This window comes from Onychostoma macrolepis, chromosome 20, assembly GCF_012432095.1.
Source record: "Onychostoma macrolepis isolate SWU-2019 chromosome 20, ASM1243209v1, whole genome shotgun sequence".
NCBI lineage: Eukaryota > Metazoa > Chordata > Actinopteri > Cypriniformes > Cyprinidae > Onychostoma > Onychostoma macrolepis.
This window is the reverse complement of record NC_081174.1, coordinates 115,208-137,708: the sequence shown is the minus strand read 5'-3', so window position 1 is coordinate 137,708 and position 22,501 is coordinate 115,208. Positions and strand designations below refer to the sequence as shown.

Here is a 22,501-nt window from a genome sequence, read left to right as displayed (position 1 = left end):
ACACCAGCTGCAAGTGGAGAGGAGAGAGAGTGATAGAGCCAACCAAGTGGATGGGGATTATTAGGAGATGACATTCATTATATTTTTTACTTAACCTGTTCTTCAACATGTAATGTAATTTTGAATAAATTAGTCTTTAAAAAAAAAAAAAAACAAGTAATGACATCCACTGTCTAAATGTTTGTATTTCAGCAAACTGGAGAAGAAAAATCATATCATTAGAAATGTATTATTTAAATAATAATAATAATAATAATAATAATAATAATATAAAAACAGCCTTACATGCAATTTAAATGTTACTTTACAAATCACTGCAATATACTAATGTACCAATTGATAGGGTTTATTGTATAGTTGCAGCATTAGTTGAGCAAGAGTTTTATGTCCGAGTAAATCAATGACTAATGTTGTGTTTTTGGGATCTTGTTGTTCTGCATGTTTGAGAATGAAGACTAAAATCAACTGCAATTACATCCCGAGGAGCCCAAGTATCTACCTCAATGAAGACACGGAGACACTCATTAAAGAATATGTGGTAAGTGTATGTCAACCTGCTCTATTTACATTATAAATGTCTTATATTTACATTAGGGGTGTCAACGTTAACACATGCGATTAATCAAAAAAAATTAATGCGTTAATATTTTTTTTACGCAAATTAGTCGTTTGATAAGGTTTGATCCCAACTTCTTCCCGTCATCGCAGCGCGGAAGGTCATCTATCATTGTGTGATGAGGGGACAGTGCCAGTGTTGCCAGGGTAGCGGCACAAGTGGGCTATTTTGAAAATACGGTCACAGGAAAAATTACAGAGCCGTGGCCTGCGGTTTTTTGGGCTACTTTTATAATGTACCACGACAGCCCAAAGTGTATATAGATAAATAAAAATTAAAATAGATCCTTTTACTAATGTGTATTATACTTGGAATGTATCCCTGGCAAATTAAGAACGGAGAGGCGGTTGTAACATCACAGACAACGTGAGTTTCAGCAGAGCATACATGTTAAGGCTTTTACACAGCAGAAATAAACATGACAACAGCCAATAGATTATATAAGATAATAAACACACGATTATGATAGGATATTTGTATGTGATTTTCTTGAGTTGAATGTGTACGTCTGAAATGCTCATTTGTGCATCTTTTATAAAAGGCTATAAATAGCATATTTTAACAACAGTAAACGGCCAAATTCCACATGTGATCGTAAAAGGAAGTTATTACAAACACTCAATAGTGGTTTGAACTGAGTTCTGAGTAAAAGTGTACTATTAATCTCATAAATTGTCTCATGAAGCATGATGCTAATGTTAGCTTTAATGCACCTGCAGAACAGGTCCAATTCTTCTTCATAATACATTTTGTCATTACTTCACGTAAAGTCGCAAGAAATGTTTTGTTGTATTTATTTAGAAAAAAACTTTTGATAATAGTTGGGTAAATATTGGGATTGAAGCGATGTGGCTTGGTAAACGTTTTATTGCCAGTTTAAAGGCTGATAATGGCTGAATAAAAACAAAATAATAATGATAAAAGAATAATAAGGATTATGTCTCATACCTGGCGGAAGTGTGAAAGGTTCTGTTTCCTTAAACTAGTTTGTCATGCATTTCTTTTTCAACACATTTACAGGTAAATCCTAGTATTTTAAATTTGCGATTAATTATGACTGGTGATTAACGCGATTAAATTTTTTTAATCGATTGACAGCACTAATTTACATTGATAGTTATGCTAATTTTCTTATTGGCATCACAGTCTCGCTTTGCTCATGTGTGTGTAGTATGCAGCAAATTAGCTCATTTTTGATTTGATAAAACTCACTCTCTCTTAGTAGAGGTAACTAGAAGTTAGTATGAAAACTTGAGTATTGGTAACTGTTTTACAAGTTCAGTCAACTTAAAGATTTAAGTACACTGAATTCAATTCAATTTTCTTAAGCTTGTTCTCTACAGTTCATTTGAGAAATAAAAGCACATTTGCAGCTGTTACAAATGGCAATGCAGAGTAAAGTGTAAGTACAAATACCGGTAATTACAAAGAAAGATCGATTAATACATTTAAAAAAAATATGACATTTTGAAGTAAAATACTGAAATGGTGTTTTCTTGTAAATGGTACTCAATGTTTAATGCTTTTTTCTTCCTTCCTTTTATTTTTTTTTTATTATTATTTTTTTTTTAAATGCAGTGCAAGTGATATCAAGCCACTTGACTGTCCTGGAACAACACAAGTGCTCATGTTTTTAAGCCCATGTCCAGTTCTATCAGAATTCTCTTCTCCTTAAGGTTGTATAGTTCAAAATAACTGGCTATACATTTAATTCTTATTTTATACTGCCAGGCCAAAAAAGGTCGCTGTCTGGATTTAAATGAATAAATACTTGATATTTAAGGATTGACTCATTACTTGAAGTGATTAATATGTTTCTGGCATGTTGTGTGTTTGGCAACAATTCTTTTAGCCCTAACTGATGCAGTGTGTAGCCTTTTCTCAAACAACCAGGTTGGAAGTTGTACCCATGTCTATATTCCAGGATAACAATGTCAAAATTCATCAGGCTCAAACTGTGAAAGATTGCCCACCACAGAGTCCTGACCTAATCTCTATTGAAAGTCTTTAGGATGTGCTGGAGTCAATTTTACATAGCCTGTCCAAAAAGGAGTTGCACACTCTTAATATTTCATTGGACCACCTATAGCTTTCATAACATTGTGCTTTGTTGTGGCATTATGCAACATCACAACATTTATTTCCATCAAGAGTTGCATTTATTTTTGGCCTAAGTCTAGTCACTCTGTAAAGTCGACTCCAGCACATCCTCAAGCAATTCAGTAGAGTTAAGCTCAGGACTGGTGATCAATTCATACATGAAAATGATTCCTCACGCTCACTGAACCACTATTTCACAAATTGAGCCTGATGAATTTTATTGTGATGTTGGAATATGTACATTGGTACGTCCTCCGACATGGTTGTTTAAGAACGAAAAGCTACACACTGCAGTGTTTCCCATATGTTGATTTATTTGTGGCGGGCCGCCACAATATCCACATCGACCACCACAAATACCCACCGCCCCCTGCCATCAGCTCCCGCGTCTCACACACGAGTGCGACTTTAGCATAATTAGCGATTTAGCAACTTTCAGACCCTTTTAGCAAATTTTAGACAATTGAGATGTAAAATTTGTGTTACATCTTTTGTAATTATCTTGATAAATAAAATTACCATAATATATTTAGACATTTAGGAAGTCGAGCTGAAATATTGGCTTCTCTGAAAACAATGCTACAGCCAGTATATTCAACACTGAAATGTCCACCCAGGCCGGAATGTCTTTTTGTTTTTGCGATCACCTTTGTAATCTCGCCCACCACCAATGTTCCTTAAAGTATTTCAACACCACAAGTTGCAAGTTGGCGGCAAAGAAACAATGTGCAGCTGCACCCATAAAAACCTGCATTGGAAGCATTAAAAATGGTGCATTAAAAACCTGATTCTACCTGCTTTAAAAAAAAAAGCCTCATTGGGCAGCTATCACTCAGACAGGGATCAGTAATGATTTGATTTGATTTCAGATGACAATTTCTGTCAAATTGAGCCTTATGTTTTTGGGGCATGGAAAGTAGCCACACCAACTATAGAGTGTATATTTGCAGAGCAGTGGGATTTTGTTCTTGAAATAATGGTTTTAGGTTAGGCTACCATTACCATACATATCCAGCGATGCATCTAACTGGATTATATTATACATCTTAACATGACAATACTTAAACACAGCTGTGCTCATAAGATTACATACCCCTTGCAGAATATGCAAATGTGTTGTTAATTTCAACTAAATAAGAGGAATCATGAAAATTACATGTTATTTTTATTTACTACTCTCCTGAGTTCTGTTATGTAAAACACTATTTTACATAACAGATGTTTATATATACTCCACAAGACAAAATAATAACTGAATTCATAAAAAATGACCCCGTTCAAAAGTTTACATACCCTTTAAAATCACATGAACAGACTTCTACATTAAATGTTCCCTCCTGGAATGACCTGGCCATCTCAATCCGAGCAGCTGAGTCCTTCAAGCCACCTTCAAGAATCGGCTAAAAACACATCTCTTCCATCTTTATTTGAACCTCTAACTCTAGCAATCTCTATTCCAATTCTATTCTTAAATAAGAAAAAAAGAAGAAAAAAAACTTGTCCCTTTTAGACTTCCACTCTATTCATTAACTGCTTGTTTTCTTTAAAAAAAAAAAAAATCTTTTTGTATTCCATCTACTTGATTTCTCTTTATTTATTATACAGTTAACAAAAACTTGATCTCTTCTTTTTCTATTCTATCCATTATATAATTAAAAATAAACCTTGCTACGTGTTCCGCATTAAGCCAACAGTTATAGCACTTGCATATCATTGCTCTTTTGTTGATTTTGATTGCTTTCATTGTCCTCATTTGTAAGTAGCTTTGGATAAAAGCACCTGCTAAATGACTAAATGTATAAGTAAATTTTAAATGTGCATAGAATTTAATAATATACAGAGTTATATGTGAATGCAACCCCAATTTATTGAAACACAAACTCAAAAAGATGAAAGTGATCAGAACAGAAATTATCAAAGGAGATGCACTCAAAAGGCATGTATACCAGAGGTCTTCATGGGTAGCCTGGTAATACCAAACTCTGCTACTTCGCTTTGCTTCGTAGACAGAGTCTGGAAGGGCATAATTGACAAGCGTTTACTTTCTCGTGGGCGGGCGCTTGTCTGAAGTTTCATTGGTGTACCCGTAAGCCAATCACATAACATTTGATTGTGAGGTATGTTATGTGCCGGCTCAGCCGCATCGAACTTCCGCTGTAAACACAGGTATGCGGCGAAAACAAAACCATCGAGCGAAATAGCGGAATGAAGATGGCTGTGAACGACTTTTGCAGATTATGTGAAGTATATCTACGCATCCACAATTATCGCCTTGTTGGACTTTGGCCTCCCCAGTTTCTCGCTGACAATCAGTAACAGTTGATAAATTAAACTTTTCCCAAAACCTGTCGGGAGTAGGGCCACAACATCACCTCCATTCAAAATGTGAACCAAACACTCTTCTTTTTCGGGCTTCAGTTGGCAAATGCCGGGAATATTCTCCACAACAGAGCGAATAGCATCCCGTGTCTCCATGTCTGCTGTCGTTTTAGATTTCCCTCACCTAAACTACAATCTTAAATTCGGCGCTTAGCATCTACGTCACGGCTCTCAGCCCGCCCTCTGTTCGTTGGTTGGCCCGGCTGCTGCGGAGCCGGAGATGGTTTGCTATATCAAACTCAGAAATAACATGTATCCATCAGGCAGGTAAAACTATAAAGTAATAGGCTAATAAGTAAATAAACTGAACGAAAGTAGGCTAATGGAGCAGCGGCCAAATCAGTCAGCAGGACCCCGGGATTTTTCCAGACCGATGCGAGGCTGCAGGCTGTGCACACGTCAATGCCGTTCACGTTCGGGTCCAGTCGGGTTCGAAAATAAATGCGGTCGGGTCGGGTTTATCTTTAAAAAATAAAAAATTATTTATGCACATCGGGTTCAGGTAAGAAGTGATTGGGTCGGGTACAGATTTTAGGACCCGAGAAGACATCTATACCAACCCACGTGAAAAAGAATTGATGCAGAATGTCCATCTCTCTTAGTTTATCATCTGTCTGCATGTTCAAATAACTAAGGCTGGCCTAAAAATTGCAAGTTATCCTCTTTGTCGAAATCTTCTGCTTGTAAACAAGGCACAGCACATCTAGGTTCTACATCAGAACACCACCTCCAGCATCAGCACAGCACCACACGTGTCATGGTACTCTCATTAACACGCAGCAAAGACTGACACAGAAGAGAATAAATAGTTGAAGTCGTTGTTTTTGTTTTCTTTGTGCACAAAAAGTATTCTCGTAGCTTCCTAAAATTACGGTTGAACACCTGGGCCCATATTCATGAAAAATCTTAGCGCTAAGAGTTGCTCCTAGTAACAAAATTCTAAGAAAATTCTTAGAAATATGCGCGTTTCCCCTTAAAATTAAAGAAAATATCCTAGTAAAGAAAAAAGTAATTCAGAAAGCATCTTAACCCTTAAAAGAGGTCTTAAGGTCCAAAATTGTTAAGAGTACGGACGAGGACTTAAGAGGTTTAAGAGTTTCTTTAGCAGTGGAGAAAATGGACGAAACATGAAGAGAGAGAAGAAATGTGTTGGACACAATGCATGACAGAGAGTTAATAAGACGCTACACATTAGATCGTGCAGGGATCATGTTTGTGACCAGTCGTATTAGAGACACGCTAACATCTCCGACACCGCGCAGAAATGCCATAGCGCCAAAAATGGACGTAATCACTACATTAACATATTTGGCAGCTGAAATGTGGCGTCATTTGGGATTTTGTGGTAACTTCCGCCCCGGGACCACGGTGCGGGCGCCACCTCAGTTCCACCACTTGCCGCGTCCCGTGTGAAGAACCTTCTGCACCTTCAGCTTTCTCTTGTGTTGGGGACATTTTGTGCAGTTGGGTGGTGCTCGCGTCGCAGTCTCGCCAATTCCACGTGGAACAAATACAAACTGAAAAACTGCTGAAATCCAAGTTGAAAGGTTCTGAGAATGTTCAACATCTGTATTTATTTTATTGTTTAAAAAAAAAATTATAGTTTTCTTTAGGAATCCTGCAAGCACTTTACTTTTCATTGATATTAAGCAGATGTAATTTTTTGTTCAGATCAAAATTTTATGACATTGTATGTTACAATTGTAAACTTAAACTGTGAACCTTTAAAGCAGGGTCTAAAAATATATATATGTTCTTTTTATAAAATACATTTTATACATATACATTTAACTAAAGAATCCTTCAAGCACATAAATTTACTTGAACTGCACAAAAAAACTGTTCAATAACGTTGAATGTTACAGGGACTGATTATTGCAACTGCAGAGCCCACTGTGTTCTGGTTAAATAATTTTTATGTATTTATTTATTTTTTGCTAAGGTAAGGCGTGTTCTTAAATGACAGCTTTCCTAAAAATATATCCCATTCTTAAAATAAGAAATATCCCAATGCATCGCAACATATCGTATTGCAATCCCTGTATCGTGATACGTATTGCAATCCCTGTATCGTGATACGTATTGTATCGCCATATTCTTGCCAATACACAGCCCTAGTCCTTACTACCTTTCTGAGCCTTGAACATGTCAGTTGCATTGCTGTCTATGCAGGGTCACAAAGCTCTCAGATTTCATCACAAATATCTTAATTTGTGTTCCAAAGATGAACGAAGGTCTTATGGGTTTGGAACAACACGGGGCCGAGTAATTAATAACAGAGCTTTTATTTTTGAGTGAACTAAGCCTTTAAGATATCCCTATTTATGTACTGGTTTATGCACCTAAATTCAAACAAGCTTAACCACCGTGTGATGTAGTATTGTCAAAAGTACCGACCGCAATACTATTCAGTACTGAAATTTTAAAAACATCCATTTCCTGCAAACATTTGACCGCTGTTGAGTGGACTCTTAAACACCTCTGATTGGACATTGTGTTCACACGCTCAACAGATATGACTGTGATTGGCTACAATGATCATCGCTTCACCCTCTTCACCAAGCGCTTACACAGAAGCACAAGGGAGAGTTTGAAAGTCGTACCTTTTAAAGTCTGATTTTGGTTACCTATTAAGCTCACCAAAATCTACATTGAGACATTTTTAGTGCACAAGATATTGGTTTCAGTAGAAAATGTTATGTTAAAATAAAATATTAATCTCTCACAAAAATATTTTATTTTATTTTAAATGACAAAAGCATTTCAATTAAGATATACCTCATTAAATTCAAATAGTCTGGCTGTGCTTAATGGGTCAATTTTTGTACGCTTTAAGCACACCCCTGTTCCCATTAAGCTCACATCATGTTGTATTAAAAACTATTGTTTATTTTAAGGAAAATCTTTAAAGAATAATTGTAAAAATATTTTTTTGAAGGTACAAAGTCAAACACACACAAAAAAAAAAACCCAGAACACTAAAATCAAGCAACAAGGCATTCAAGTCGATCGGTTATATATTCATAATGAAGTATCATCTAAGCACATTGCAACATCTAGACTAGTCCATGTTCAGCTAAGTAACATTCAAAAATCAAATAAAACAAACCAACAAAACATTTCATTCATGGGGATGAACACAGAAGCTAGCCTCATTATGAAACCTCTTTTTAAATAGATATCAACTTATCTATAGTCTCTTAAGGCTGAATACACTACACGATTTTTCCCCCGATTTTCCACCAATTTACAGTCTGGAGAAGTTGATGCTAGTTGGCAAAGGTCAGAGCCAGTCTGTTGATTTGAGTTGGCAGGATCCATAGAAAATCGATTAACTTAACTTAACTTAAAGTGACAACCATCAGTTAATATTTAAAGTCTGTTTATGAAGTATTTACACAGACGTTCAATGTGGAAGAGCTTAAAGAGAGCACACTGAGCTTAATTGGAGCAGCAACAATTTTTAATACATTTCATGTAATAATTATTAAAATGACAGGATTTTGCTAAATAAATAGTCTAGGTCATGTATTAAGTTCATACATAGTTTAATATGAACAACTATTATTAACTATCTATGAAATTAAACTTTTTCTTATTGATGTCACACTGAAGCTGTGTGATTTTCATAGTAGTGCACCCTTTAAGCTCACCTTAAAATAATGAAATCTTTAAAAATTACAGCACTGTAAAATGACAGACCAGCAATAAACTGTCAATTTATAATATTATGGATGTAAAAGTACAAGCCAGAAATGTCTGTGAAATATGTTAGTGTGGCACACAATCTTATACAGCTAGTCAGCTAACTGTGTTCTGTAGCATCTGTGCTGTGTTGCTAAAACTATCTATTGGATCTAATGTAATTATTTCCCACATCCAAAGTTCCAGGTTATAATATGCAAAAGTCTGAACATTAATCTCTTAATTTTACAATAAGTAGTGAAACGTACCCAAAATAAAGGCTTAAACAAAACACACATTTAAGGGGCTCCTCTTTTGGTGAAAGTTTTTAGACAGCTTTCAAAATGGCTGCCAGACAGTGTTGACACATGGAGACTCGTATCTCAGTGTGCAATGATCTGATTGACTTGAAATTATAAGATGTATATAGTAACAAACACATCAATTGGTTAAGACACCATGTAAGATAATAAATAATTTTTTCTTTTTATAATCCGATCTGAAAAATGGAAGTGTGCTTAATGGGTACGTGAGCTTAATAGACCCGTTTACCCCAATTCAAAACCACTGATTGATTAGGTTTCCTTTCACAGGCCCTGTGATGAAGTTTTAAAATACCACGGGGTCTGAATTGCAAGCCCTCAGTTGCAGAAAATGCATCAAGTCAAACTCAAACAAAAGTGAGCCTCCACTTAAAGATGATGGTGATGCTTAAAAAGTTCTGTTTCTTTGTTTGGTTCAGTCATTGCAGGCTTAACTTGAGTTTGTGAAAATACAATTTATTCACTTCAGTGCTTTGTTTTCCAGTAACTTTTTTTTTGCAGCAAATTGCATTGTGATTCATTTTTATTCAGTGATGGAATATTCATAGTGTACTTTCCAGAAATACAGGTATAACTGAAATGTTCTACAATTCAATTGAAGTAGTTCTGTCACAGCATTTCGCTGATATTTATTAGAAAGTATTATAATTATTTTGGTCTAAAATTGATATGCTGCTGCACTTCTTGGGGAATTTATTGTAACATGCATAACAAGATATAGTTCTTTAAAGATTTCTAGATTTGAAAGTGTGTGTATGCTTTTCATTTTTATTTAATAAGTTTTGCACTTTTTAATATACCATTATTAAATTTTAAACACGATTTTAAACTGTTTTCATGTCGATATACACATTTACATTAAATATTCCACTCTCATAATGTAAATAAGCACTGAAATTACATAAAGTCATTATGCAGAAGTTAAACAAAAATTAGGCTATATGAATTTAGACATTTGTAGCGGATGCGCTTGATCACTTTTTATGTGGCATGCTATGTTTTAATGACAGCGAGGAGTGCTATAGGTGCACAACAATTCATCTTTAAACTGCAGATCTCATGTTATGACAAAATATTTTTAGCGAGAACAATGATCAATGATGCGCACTTCAATATTATGGCGGACACTGCTGGATACTCGGTGGTCGAACGACCTTGAATAGGTCCAAAGATAACTTACTGTACAACCGCAGCTGCACGGAGGTATTAATGTCGTGTGAAGACATCTCCACAGCATTATGAAAAATACCACTGTATTTGAATGATACAACTGGAAGTAAACGGTAAGATTTGCACGTTTCATTTTTAAAATACGTCAGTGACGCGCCGAGTCAGACAATTGTATTTACACTGCAATAGAGTGGGGGAACTATGACGTCAGTTTGTAGGCGGATCGGCTGTTAGCATGAAACTGGTTCCCTCGACAAAAACCCAATGGGATTTTTCCATAGGCTTTTGGATAATCGCAAAAAATAAGCTCTGTGTTCAATCATAGTTCATGAAATTTACACGTTTTGTCCATCAAAATAATCTTCACCAAATAATATAACTTTGACGAATTTTGAAGCTTAAATAAAAGACCTAGAACTGAAAAGCTAAACTTAGGCTATAAACGAACTACAGCAGCTCGGTCGCTCGCCTTCAGCGTCACCACCACCGCGCTCCTAACAACTGTTTCAAACTTATTTTTAACATGTTTAGTGAAGGATTTACTCTGTATATGAATTTTAATCCTTGCTACATGAACCGTTTCATATAAACTGGAATAAATACAAAACTAGAGACAAACTAAAACTGAAATGAGACATTAGTAATAAATAGTATAGTGAATAAATGAAATAATTTATTCACTATACTATTTAAAGCACGTATTTCTGTACATTTCGAAATAAGGTGCATTAAAAGTGAATAAATCCTTTATTAATATGAATATTTTAATTAAAAACGTATCCCCGCGTATTTAATCTTTTAAATAACAGCAGAGTGAGCAAGTTTTTGGATATGGTAAGATTAAACTTATTTTAGTGAACAAAGTACCACATTTCAGCTATCGTTTTGTTAGGGTGGATACACAAAATGTTATTTTATCCTTGCTTCTAGGAAATCCTCAATCTATATGCTTTCTAACAGCTTCATGTTGCCTTAAACATTTAATTTTAACGTGGCTTTAAGCACTATGCATCATTAAAGTTTAACTTTAACCACGTAAAGCCGGTAAATGTGGTGTTTACATGTAATATGAGTTTACCTTATAGTACGAACCCAGAGTCTCTGTATCAGTAGGAAAGCGATAAAACGAGCTTCTTCCATCCGAAGACTTGTTGCATTTTGGGGCAAAGCAAAAAAAAAACCATTGTCGAACAAAAATATAAAATGCGGGAAACTATTCATTGGTTATTCTAAAAGTAATTGTATTACAAATTATACAACAATTGGAAAATACTAAATTGATAAACTGTTCGGCGTGATGACGTTTAATGTCTCTGACAGCGCCTGTAGTCCCATTTAGCAGCTTGTTAGCAACCGTCTTTTTTAAGAAACATAACAGTTTAAAAAAATCACGAGTGGGGTGTAACTGGTGTGTTTTATGTCGTAGAATAAAACGTGAAAGTATCTTGAGCTTGTGTGAAACACGGACCTTATTTAAGGGATTTAATTAAAAAATCCCATTGACTCTGGGACTATGGAACCGGAAGTGCTAAAATGCTAACTCGCTTCCGGGTTTTCACCTACAAAGTGACATCATAGTTCCCCCACTCTATAAATATAGGCCTATCTGTTTCCACTAAAAATAGCCATTGTAAAAGAATGAGATCAACTTTATTCTTTATAACTTTAAAACTTTATTCTAAAATATTTATTTGATAACTATTTTAAACAGTTTTGTTTTTATGAATTTTTTATTATATATATATATATATATATATATATATATATATATATATATATATATATATATATTCTAAAACATAACAAGGATATTGAATGACTTTTAGCACACAAAAAAATAAAATAAAAATGTTTGGCACAAATGGCATTTATAGTCCGTATCTAATATTTCCTTAATGTCTTGTAGCCTACCTTTGACGGTTAAACATGGTGTCACGTGGATGGGAATGCGCATGGAAATGATATGCAGATGAGGTTATGCATAGTAAAACTAGGCGTTGTAAGGTCCATATATGGTGATTTCGGGGAGGAGTCGGGGTGGAGATGCACGTACGCACAATCTTCCCCTAACTGGGATTTATAAAGGGATTTTTGCGCAGGTTCCGGCTTACGCATGGTTTTATAAATTTGAAAACTTTTGTGCGTACGCAAAATCGAGCTTTTGTGCCTATGAACACTTTTAGGATGAAATCTATGGAGAGTTTTATGTATAAACATTGCGTACGCACAAAACGGGCATAGCAATTGCAACTGCATAAGCAATTTCCCACGTACATATTGGGATTTATAAAAAATAAACTTGGTGTAAATATGTGCGCACCGTACGGGAATATGGAGTCAATTTAATGCCGCATATATATGCAAAAGAAAATAAGTTTTGCAAAGAAAAATAAAGAATTGCAAAATAGATAAATAAAACAGAGCAAAAGCAATGATTTTGCAATACATATTTTCCATGGCCATATCTACTAATTTATTTGCAATGTAGCTTTTATTTTGCGTTTCAGTCAAGTTTGAGCTTGCGATACCGTTTTCCCTTTGTGCTTCACGTTTCTGCGCGTCTCACTTTGTGGCGCTGTTTTGACATGGGGGTGGAGTCAGGGGACGGGGGCGTGTCCAACAGGCCTGGGCATGCCTCCCTGGAAGTGACGTCATCGGCCCGAGACGCAGATCACAGCTGATCCAGGCACCGTCATTGAGCAGAGGCATGCGGGCGGATCGTTTCCTTTTATTCACTAGCTTTAAAACATGCATGCTTTCGTTTTATTAACAAATGTATATGTGTATTAGCAGCGTTTGCTCAAGTTAAAGAAGTTGTTAATATGAACATCTGCTGTTTATTTCTCTCAATGTGTGCACACTGTTTCATCTGGTTAACTAAATGTGCATTAATAGTGCTTGTTTAAAATCTCTTAACCTGTGCACAGCGCTCTTTGTTTACATTAGTTCAGAGTTACTGCTAGTTTTAATGTAAAACTTCACAAACTATACATCATTAAAAAGGTCTAAGACTCAAGCTTCATATCCATCTCGACTTCGTTTTTCATTTACATAACTCCTGGCATAAATTAAGAAATGACTGGCACTGGAAGTTTAAAAAAAAGATTAAAAAGTCATTTTGGTTTAGTTTTGTCTTGGCCACGAGATATTAAGTCGTGGGAACGTGATAATACTGTATGTCGTGGCCATGAGTTTAATCATGCATAAACAAACCCGCGTGACCATAGCAACCTGGGATTATCAGAGACTGATCAAATATATTTATCCATCCCACAGTCCGTTGATCGTGTCTTTTTATGTAATATATGTGTATATTAGGCTATTATTATTATTATACAGCCCTGAACGTTAAGAGATCGAAATGAAGGGAAAATAAATCAAATACATAACAACGAATATAAAAATATTACTAATAAAATACATGGACTTACAAGACTTGTGGGATGGATAAAAATGTTTTCTTGTCGGCCTATTTTATTATACTTTATGTAACATTTATTCATAATAAACTTAATTCGAATGTTGTCTACATCGCGATACAGTCCAGTTCGTAGCCTATGGTTAACACTTCAACCACCAGAGGTCGCTGTATACCTAAAAGCGCCAGCGGGTCAAATTTACCCATGCCATGACTACTGTTTTGATATGGCTAAAAACGTAGTATGTCACTATATTATGCCACTGTCTTCACAATGTCTAGAGTCACAAAATTATTATTTTTAGTCATCAGCTATGTTTTTGTCCTGTTGTTTTAAGTTCACAGCTATTTTTAAGCAGGTTACACTAATCACTTTTCTTAATGATGAATATAAACCAGTCTGCGATGACAACGAGAATTACGAGGAAATAAATACATATTTGGGTGTTGTAATATTATAGCTAATAAAATGTTTCAAGATAACCCATGTTATTTAAATGACTAAAACACCCTAAATAGACTATTATAAGCAATACTAATTCACCACATTGCAAAAGATGTACAATGACAAATTCAAGTGCACAGTTTCACCTAATTAATTAATTTGTTTAGTTATATAATTTATCATTTGAATAAGAGAACAACACCAATAAACTTGGGGTAATCATAAAATTGTTTTATTCATTACATCATAGTTCAGATTTTTTTCAGGAATAAATAAGCAACACAGTAGCGAACCATAAACGATAAAAATTGCAAACACAAATTAGTATTTAATCCAAAGTTTGAACATTTATGAGTAGAGGAATAAACATCTAAAACATCTTCATTTGAACTTGATGACAGGAATTATGCGTAAATTTGTCTTGATGGCGCTTATAGGTATAAATGCCCCATTTTTGTTCTGGTTTTATCTAAACAATTTTTTTAACAATAAACAGGGGATTGTAAATAACACAATTTTAGTAAAAGTCAATGACTGTAAGACTTGGATATTTTTAATTGAAAATATATTATGTAGCCTATTTGAAAAACAGCCATGGGTAAAATTACCCCGTGGTGGTGTTAATATGATAATTTAATAATGTATTTTTTTTTTTATACTTTCTTAATTAAAAATAAAATATTAATAAATACATCTCTGATAATCCCAGGTTGCTATGGTCACGCTGGTTTGTTTACCCATTAATATCTCGTACACAGAAATTTAAACCAAAAGACTCAAGCTTCATTTTTTTTTTTAAACTTCCAGTGCCATTCATTTCTTAATTTATGCCAGGAGTTATGTAAATGAAAAACGAGATGGATATGAAGCTTGAGTCTTAGACCTTTTTAATGATGTATAGTTTGTGAAGTTAATTGCATTCTTTTACATTAAAACTAGCAGTAACTCTGAACTAATGTAAACAAAGAACGCTGTGCACAGGTTAAGAGATTTTAAACAAGCACTATTAATGCACATTTAGTTAACCAGATGAAACAGTACACATTTTAATGCTATAAAAGTGTGCACACATTGAGAGAAATAAACAGCAGATGTTCATATTAACAACTTCTTTAACTTGAGCAAACGCTGCTAATACACATATACATTTGTTAATAAAACGAAAGCATGCATGTTTTAAAGCTAGTGAATAAAAGGAAACGATCCGCCCGTATGCCTCTGCTCAGTGAAGGTGCCTGGATCAGCTGTGATCTGCGTCTCGGGCCGATGACGTCACTTCCAGGAAGGCATGCCCAGGCCTGTTGGACACGCCCCCGTCCCCTGACTCCTCCCCATGTCAAAACAGCGCCACAAAGTGAGACGCGCAGAAACGTGAAACGCAAAGGGAAAACGGTATCGCAAGCTCAAACTTGACTGAAACGCAAAATAAAAGCTGCATTGCAAATAAATTAGTAGATATGGCCATGGAAAATATGTATTGCAAAATCATTGCTTTTGCTCCGTTTTATTTATCTATTTTGCAATTCTTTATTTTTCTTTGCAAAACTTTATTTTCTTTTGCATATATATATGCGGCATTAAATTGACTCCATACGGGAACTCTAGACCGTGCGTACGCACACTTTTACTGGTGTAATAGCGAATTAATGATTTCAGACTCTCTTTTCCTTGCAATATACACATTAAATATTCTGCTGATTAATGGAGTTAAGCATTGACATTACATAAAGTCATTATTCAAAAGTTAAACAAAACATATGAATTTAGATATTTAGACATATTTGTAATGAACGAGCTGTGTTTTGATCACTTTTCTTGTTGCATGCTGTTTTAACGACATCACAGTAATGTTTCTTTAAACTGCATATCTCATGTTAAGTGAAAATATTTTTTAAACAAAAACATCAACGATATGCACACTTCGATATTGTGGCAGACACTGCTGGATTCGGTGGTTGAACGGTCCATTGGCAAGTTTAATAGGTCAGATTACATTAGCCTAGATACTGCACAACCAGGCTGCACGGAGGGGTTTATTTCGCGTGAAGGCAGACTACTTCTGCGATCTTCAGAACATTATGAAAATAGCATTGTGATTGAATGGAATCTGAAGCAAACGGTAAGATTTGCACGTTTCTTTATAATATTTTGTCAGTGAAGCCGCGTCAGACAATTATGTACACTTATTTACACACACCGTAGCCTATTTAAATAGGCTATCCTAAAGCATCGGATTTGTTTAAAACAATTATATAGCCTACTGCTTTGGCCAGTGGAAAAGAAAGAGATCCATTCTATTCTAAAAAGATTCTCTGAGAAGTATTTTATACAATTTTATTTGATATTTAATCGAAAACAAGACAAGGACAGTGAATGCTTTTTAGCAATGTAATGTACCGTATAAATAGCATTTTTTTGTCCTAATGTCATATTTAACTAACGTCTTGTATCTTTGACGGTGTTAAACATGGTGTCACGTGGATGGCAGTTTTAACATTAAGTGACATGACATCTGACGCACAGATGCCATTGTGCCATTAGAGAATGGCATGTGTCACTAAAACCTGTGAGACATGTCAATGAACTGCGTCTTGTGTCACGGACATTGTCGGGGTGCGTGTCGCACCTTCGGTAGTGACTAGCCGCGTTCACACGCATGTCGCCCTGGGGCTGGCGATGAGGTTGCTAGTGGGCGTTCTCATTACTGGTTGCCTAGTAACGTCGTTGTTGACAGCGAATCAGGTTTCTTGCCGCTAAATACTAACATTTTGGAGACAAAAGACTTAATATAATATAAATATAAACTGAATCTGTGCATACAAACAAAAATGAATGAGAAACAGAGGGTACTTTTTTCCATCGAGTGCGTTAATCTACGGCGAAAAAGCCAACGCCGGTCTGTCTGGGTCCATAAAACCATTCAGGCTCGATGTCAGCACGGCGAGTACCAACGGCTTGTGCAGAAACTACGGCTGGATGAAGTCCGGTTCCAGCAGTACTTCAGGCTTGACCGGACCCAGTTTGATGAGCTGCTGCGGAGGGTGGATCACACATGGAGAATGATCACATGAGCGCTACAGTCTTCTTTGCTATTGGCTGTCGCTCCCGAAAGTCGCTCTTCATTTGCATAAAGTTGAAGGATTCTGAACTTTGTCGCGTCGCTGGACACGCCCCATCCGGTCGCCAACGGTCGCTATCGCTCGCTGTCGCCGGAAATCGCCAGCTCTCCATTGAAATTAATGGAATCGCGTCGCTTTGTCGCTGCGTGTCGCTTGTAGTGTGAACGGGGCTTGAGGCTACATTACATTGCATTGTGAAAAGCCTGTGTCAAGGTCAAGCACACTTCTGAATGGTTGGTGTAAGTTTCATAAAGCACGTTAGAATAGTAGACATCACTTTATAATGGTTTGTGGAGTTTTCTCATGACAGTTTATATTTTTATGTAATTTCGCATAGGCAAATGTCATTTTTCTTTTCTTATTTTTTTTTGGCTATGGCCTCTGCATAGTCTCTATTATTTTATAATTACAACTGATAAGCTGAACTGTCAAATCTATGCAAAAAAAAAAAAAAAAAGCGTATTTACATTTGAATATTGTACAAAGCAGGCTACTGGAAATAAACTTACAATGAAAAATACACATTAAGGGGCATTACACACATTTGAATCTTAATAGAGGAATATTTGTTGTACAAAAAAATTGAATTTAGCGACGCAATAAATCGTTTACTTGACCGCAACATAGTTAATTAAATCAATATCGTTCTGCCGTTATCTACATTATGCAGCGGCACCCAGCGGCAGGTGTCAGTCACTACCGAAGGTGCGACACGCACTGCGACAATGTCCGTGACACAAGACGCAGTCCATTGACATGTGTCACAGGTTTTAGTGACACATGCCACTCTCTAGTGGCACATGCCACTGAAAACCGGAAGTGCCACCGGAAGTGTCACTGAGCATAGTGGCATGTGCCAATGGCATCTGTGCGTCAGATGTCATGTCACTTAATGTTAAAACTGCTGCTGCGTGGATGGGCATGGAAGTGATATGCAGATGAGGTTATGCATCGTAAAACTAGGCGCTGTAGCTCCATATGGTGATTTTGAGGAGGAGACACATGTATGCACAATCTTCCGCTGACAGGGATTTATAAATGGATTTTTGAGCAGGTTCTGGCGTTCTGGATTTATAAATCTGAAAACTTTTGTGCGTCGCCAAATATTTTGTGCGTACATACACTTTTAGGATGAAATCTATGAAATCTAAAGAAAGAGAGAAGAGAGAGAGAGAGAGAGAGAGAGAGAGAGAGAGAGAGAGAGAGAGAGAGAGAGAGAGAGAGAGAGAGAGAGAGAGAGAGAGAGAGAGAGAGAGAGAGAGAGAGAGAGAGAGAGAGAGAGAGAGAGAGAGAGAGAGAGAGAGAGAGAGAGAGAGAGAGAGAGAGAGAGAGAGAGAGAGAGAGAGAGAGAGAGAGAGAGAGAGAGAGAGAGAGAGAGAGAGAGAGAGAGAGAGAGAGAGAGAAAAGAGAGAGAGAGAGAGAGAGAAGAGAGAAGAGAGAGGAAGAGAGAAGAGAGAAGAGAGAAGAGAGAAGAGAGAAGAGAGAGAGAGAGAGAGAGAGAGAGAGAGAGAGAGAGAGAGAGAGAGAGAGAGAGTGAGTGAGAGTGAGTGAGAGTGAGTGAGAGAGTGAGAGAGAGAGAGAGAGAGAGAGAGAGAGGAGAGAGAGAGAGAGAGAGAGAGAGAGAGAGAGAGAGAGAGAGAGAGAGAGAGAGAGAGAGAGAGAGAGAGAAGAGAGAAGAGAGAGAGAGAGAGAGAAGAGAGAGGAAGAGAGAAGAGAGAAGAGAGAAGAGAGAAGAGAGAAGAGAGAGAGAGAGAGAGAGAGAGAGAGAGAGAGAGAGAGAGAGAGAGAGAGTGAGAGAGAGAGAGAGAGAGAGTGAGAGTGAGTGAGAGTGAGTGAGAGTGAGTGAGAGAGTGAGAGAGAGAGAGAGAGAGAGAGAGAGAGAGAGAGAGAGAGAGAGAGAGAGAGAGAGAGAGTGAGAGAGAGAGAGAGAGAGAGAGAGAGAGAGAGAGAGAGTGAGAGAGTGAGAGAGAGAGAGAGAGAGAGAGAGAGAGAGAGAGAGAGAGTGAGAGAGAGAGAGATTTAATTTCACTTTATAATTAGAATTTTCACTAATATCACCACTCCAGAACAATGACCCCCGCCTCCCTCCCTCTGTTACTATCTCACAACGAAGTTATACTATTATGCCTAGTATAGTGGCAATGCTGTAACAGCATTTTAGGGCGGTAAACAATGAGGACACAAATGATCCTCTGGATTTAGATCTATGTATAGTGTATTTATCACTTTGTCAAGCATATATCAGTGCTACAGTGCCTCCCGAACACCTGGGCATTCAAAATGTAATTAAGAGATTTAATTTGTCAGCTTTGTTTCCTGCAAGAATATGAAGTTCTCAAAAAGTAAGAAATGTAACGTGTTGCCAAAGTGTGACGGGAGTTAAACATTTTTCAAATTGAATTAGCAGTTATTTAATCAACAATGAGAGAGAGAGGGGGATGCTTTTTTCGACTGAGTTTTACTAATATCACCACTCCAGAACAATGACCCCCCCCCTCCTCTGCAATCTTAAACCACAACGAAAAAGCCAGCCAGTGTTACAATCACACCATTATGAAATCAGACACAAAGATCTGCACGGATGTGATTTGTTGCTTTGTGCTTTTGAGTTTTGTGTTAATACAACATAGGAATGGCCAAGCAAAAATGGCATAGGGTATTCGGTCAGAGTAAACACGTCCACATGGCGGTCAGACGTGTTGACAACATGGCGCATGGAGCAAAACCACCCAAACACCAAAAAATAGGTTACTTACTCCTAATCACATGCACAAAACAACAGACCCAGAAACTGCAAAAAGACAAAGTTATTACCGTGGACCCGAATGTCAACAGTTAGGTAATGTTTCACGTTATATGAACACAAATGAATGCATGCATACCTGCTGGTGTGGCCCCAAAGATCCGTACCACGGGCACTTTCTTGACATCGTTCTCTCTGAACTCAGAATAACAGACGTCCAGCTCTCTGATCGGACTGCTCATGTAATAATCCGCCGTGACGATCCGCACTGAAAACATGTTCTGTTCGGTTCTGCAGGGCAGGCATGAGATGATTTATGATACAAATAATAATAAAAGCACAGGCAGCAGTCAGTCCTAGCTTTCCCTTAAAGGTGCCCCGATGTTTTGTATTTCTGCAGAGAATTGCTTGGACCGTGGCGGCTTTAAGCAGAACGTGATTTGCAGAAATATGGATCGCGATAATCATTCGATAATACTATGCTGCAAGTGATTCCATAAATCACATCCATAATTCCTACTCAAACGGTTCAAATACAACACGTATTTCATTTTAAAAGAAAAATCTAATGTACACTCTCGCTACTGGAATACGATCTCGACACTGTTGGGCAATCCTAATCATTCCCATCCCTCCCATATCCACGTTGAGTGCACTGCAGCATTCCTTGCACCCAGCCGCTAGGTCAGCTAGTTCACTTCACTTCTGCTGAAAAAGGAAGCTCCACGCTGTCTCTGTTCGTATTGGTCCGCACTAAAGACAAGACGCCTTCGGATTGGTTTATTTAGAAGACAAGCGCCCTGATTGGCACATGTTAGGCGGAAATAACAGGGAGATTACAATACAATAAAAGCCTCAGATTATATATACATGTATTCATAAGGTGGTTGAACCATAGGGTTGAACAGACAGAGATGACAAAAAATATCATAGAAATAAACGTGGGACCGCGCGAGTTTTTATTTAACTTCTTTCTTAGTATGCGATTTCAGACGCAGCCTATATAATTAATTTAGACGTTTCCACCAAATTACTACTTCTACTGCTACTACCTGTTGGGTTGGGCGATTTATTTATTTTTTTGTCAAAAATATTATAATAACGTGAGTGCGTCGACTGTAGCTTTATCTGGTCAGTAAAAATAAATAAATAAAATCGGTTGACATCCCTTCATTTACAAATATTGAATCTTTATTGATTATAAGCCTTCTCAAGCCTGTGACCTGACTGAGAATTGTGACTACTGTTTGGACTTGAAGCATATATCATGTAATAAAGACATGCCATGCGTATATGGAATCCACTCTACCTGCTTCCTTATAGAATATTTTGCTCCTCTACCGAGTATCAAAATTATCTTCTCAAAACCATATGAAGTGTTGTGGTTGTTATAGCCTAATCTATAAATGTTAAAGTCGGCATGAAATCAAAATTGAAAATTCTTATTTGTTTGTGGAATACTGTAGTGTTTATTATAAATGTATCCGTGCACTTTATTATTTTTTTAAAATTCATGTGCCTTTGTAATCTTTAATCAAAAATGTTAACCTCCCCTCCCCCTCAAAACGACTCATCTTCTCTTCCGGTCACATGAGATGGCGCAAGGGCGGAGCCAGGGGACGGGAAAAGTTGAAGCTAATGCTTCACTTTATAGAAATAAATGCATTGACCAGCTGACGCGAGCCATGGTGGAGTACACTACTCTTAAAAGTTGAAACGATATTACCACAACATTACTCTTAGGACATTGCAAACTATTTTTTTTTTTTTTTTTATGAATATGACTTAACCTGATGGAGGATGCGCTCAGTCATTCAGGCAGTCTCTCTCTCTCTCTCTCTCTCTCTCTCTCACTCTCTCTCACTCTCTCGCGGGCGCGCGCTGTTAGGCATGTTTTGTGCCGTTGATCGTCCTCGTCATCCTTAATAAATAAATAAATAAATCTTCATGCTTGGGTGTCAGCGGTGAATCCAGTGGAGAGAAATCCCCCCACAACTAACTGCAAACTGGCATTCAGATCTGCCTCCATTTTGTTAGCAACGCCCCAACTTCCAATGATCCAATCAATTCTCGAAGGACGAAATCAAGTCCCGCCCTCTCATTTTAGAATCCGTTTCACTCGGATATACGGTCACAGTAGAGAAAAAAGACAATCGCTACTTCCGTTTCATGCCGACTATAAAACCTATAAAACCCCAGAAGACATTGAGCAAATAAATATAACAAACAATAGGGCAAAAAACTATTTCCATGTTTTCTACCTTTTTATGTATGGAAATTGACCTATCGGTAAGCCCCGCCCCCCTTAGTTACTGTTGCTCCCTCTGACAAACAAACGGAGTTGCTCACTGTCTTTCAATGACAGCTGCAGTGTGAAAACCTTGTCCCACGATGTTTTTGCACAATTCTGGGCACAGAAGGCCACCAAATGGGAATTAAATATTCCATGGAGGGATTTATAAAATATTTAAAAATAAATACGGTGGGTGACTCAAAGCCAGGGT

General features: G+C 36.9%; 1 protein-coding gene across 2 annotated transcripts in view; it reads right to left on the bottom strand.

The window, feature by feature from the left end:
* The window catches only part of rev3l (REV3 like, DNA directed polymerase zeta catalytic subunit), a 73,593-nt gene extending 52,864 nt beyond the window's left edge, over positions 1-20,729 (bottom strand). For both annotated transcript variants that reach the window (XM_058755029.1, XM_058755030.1), the window contains exon 1: positions 20,137-20,729. In XM_058755029.1, coding sequence (XP_058611012.1) covers positions 20,137-20,275 — 139 coding nt within the window. In that variant the 5' untranslated portion in view covers positions 20,276-20,729. The remainder of the gene's footprint in view (positions 1-20,136) is intronic.
* Positions 20,730-22,501: the final 1,772 nt, after the last annotated feature.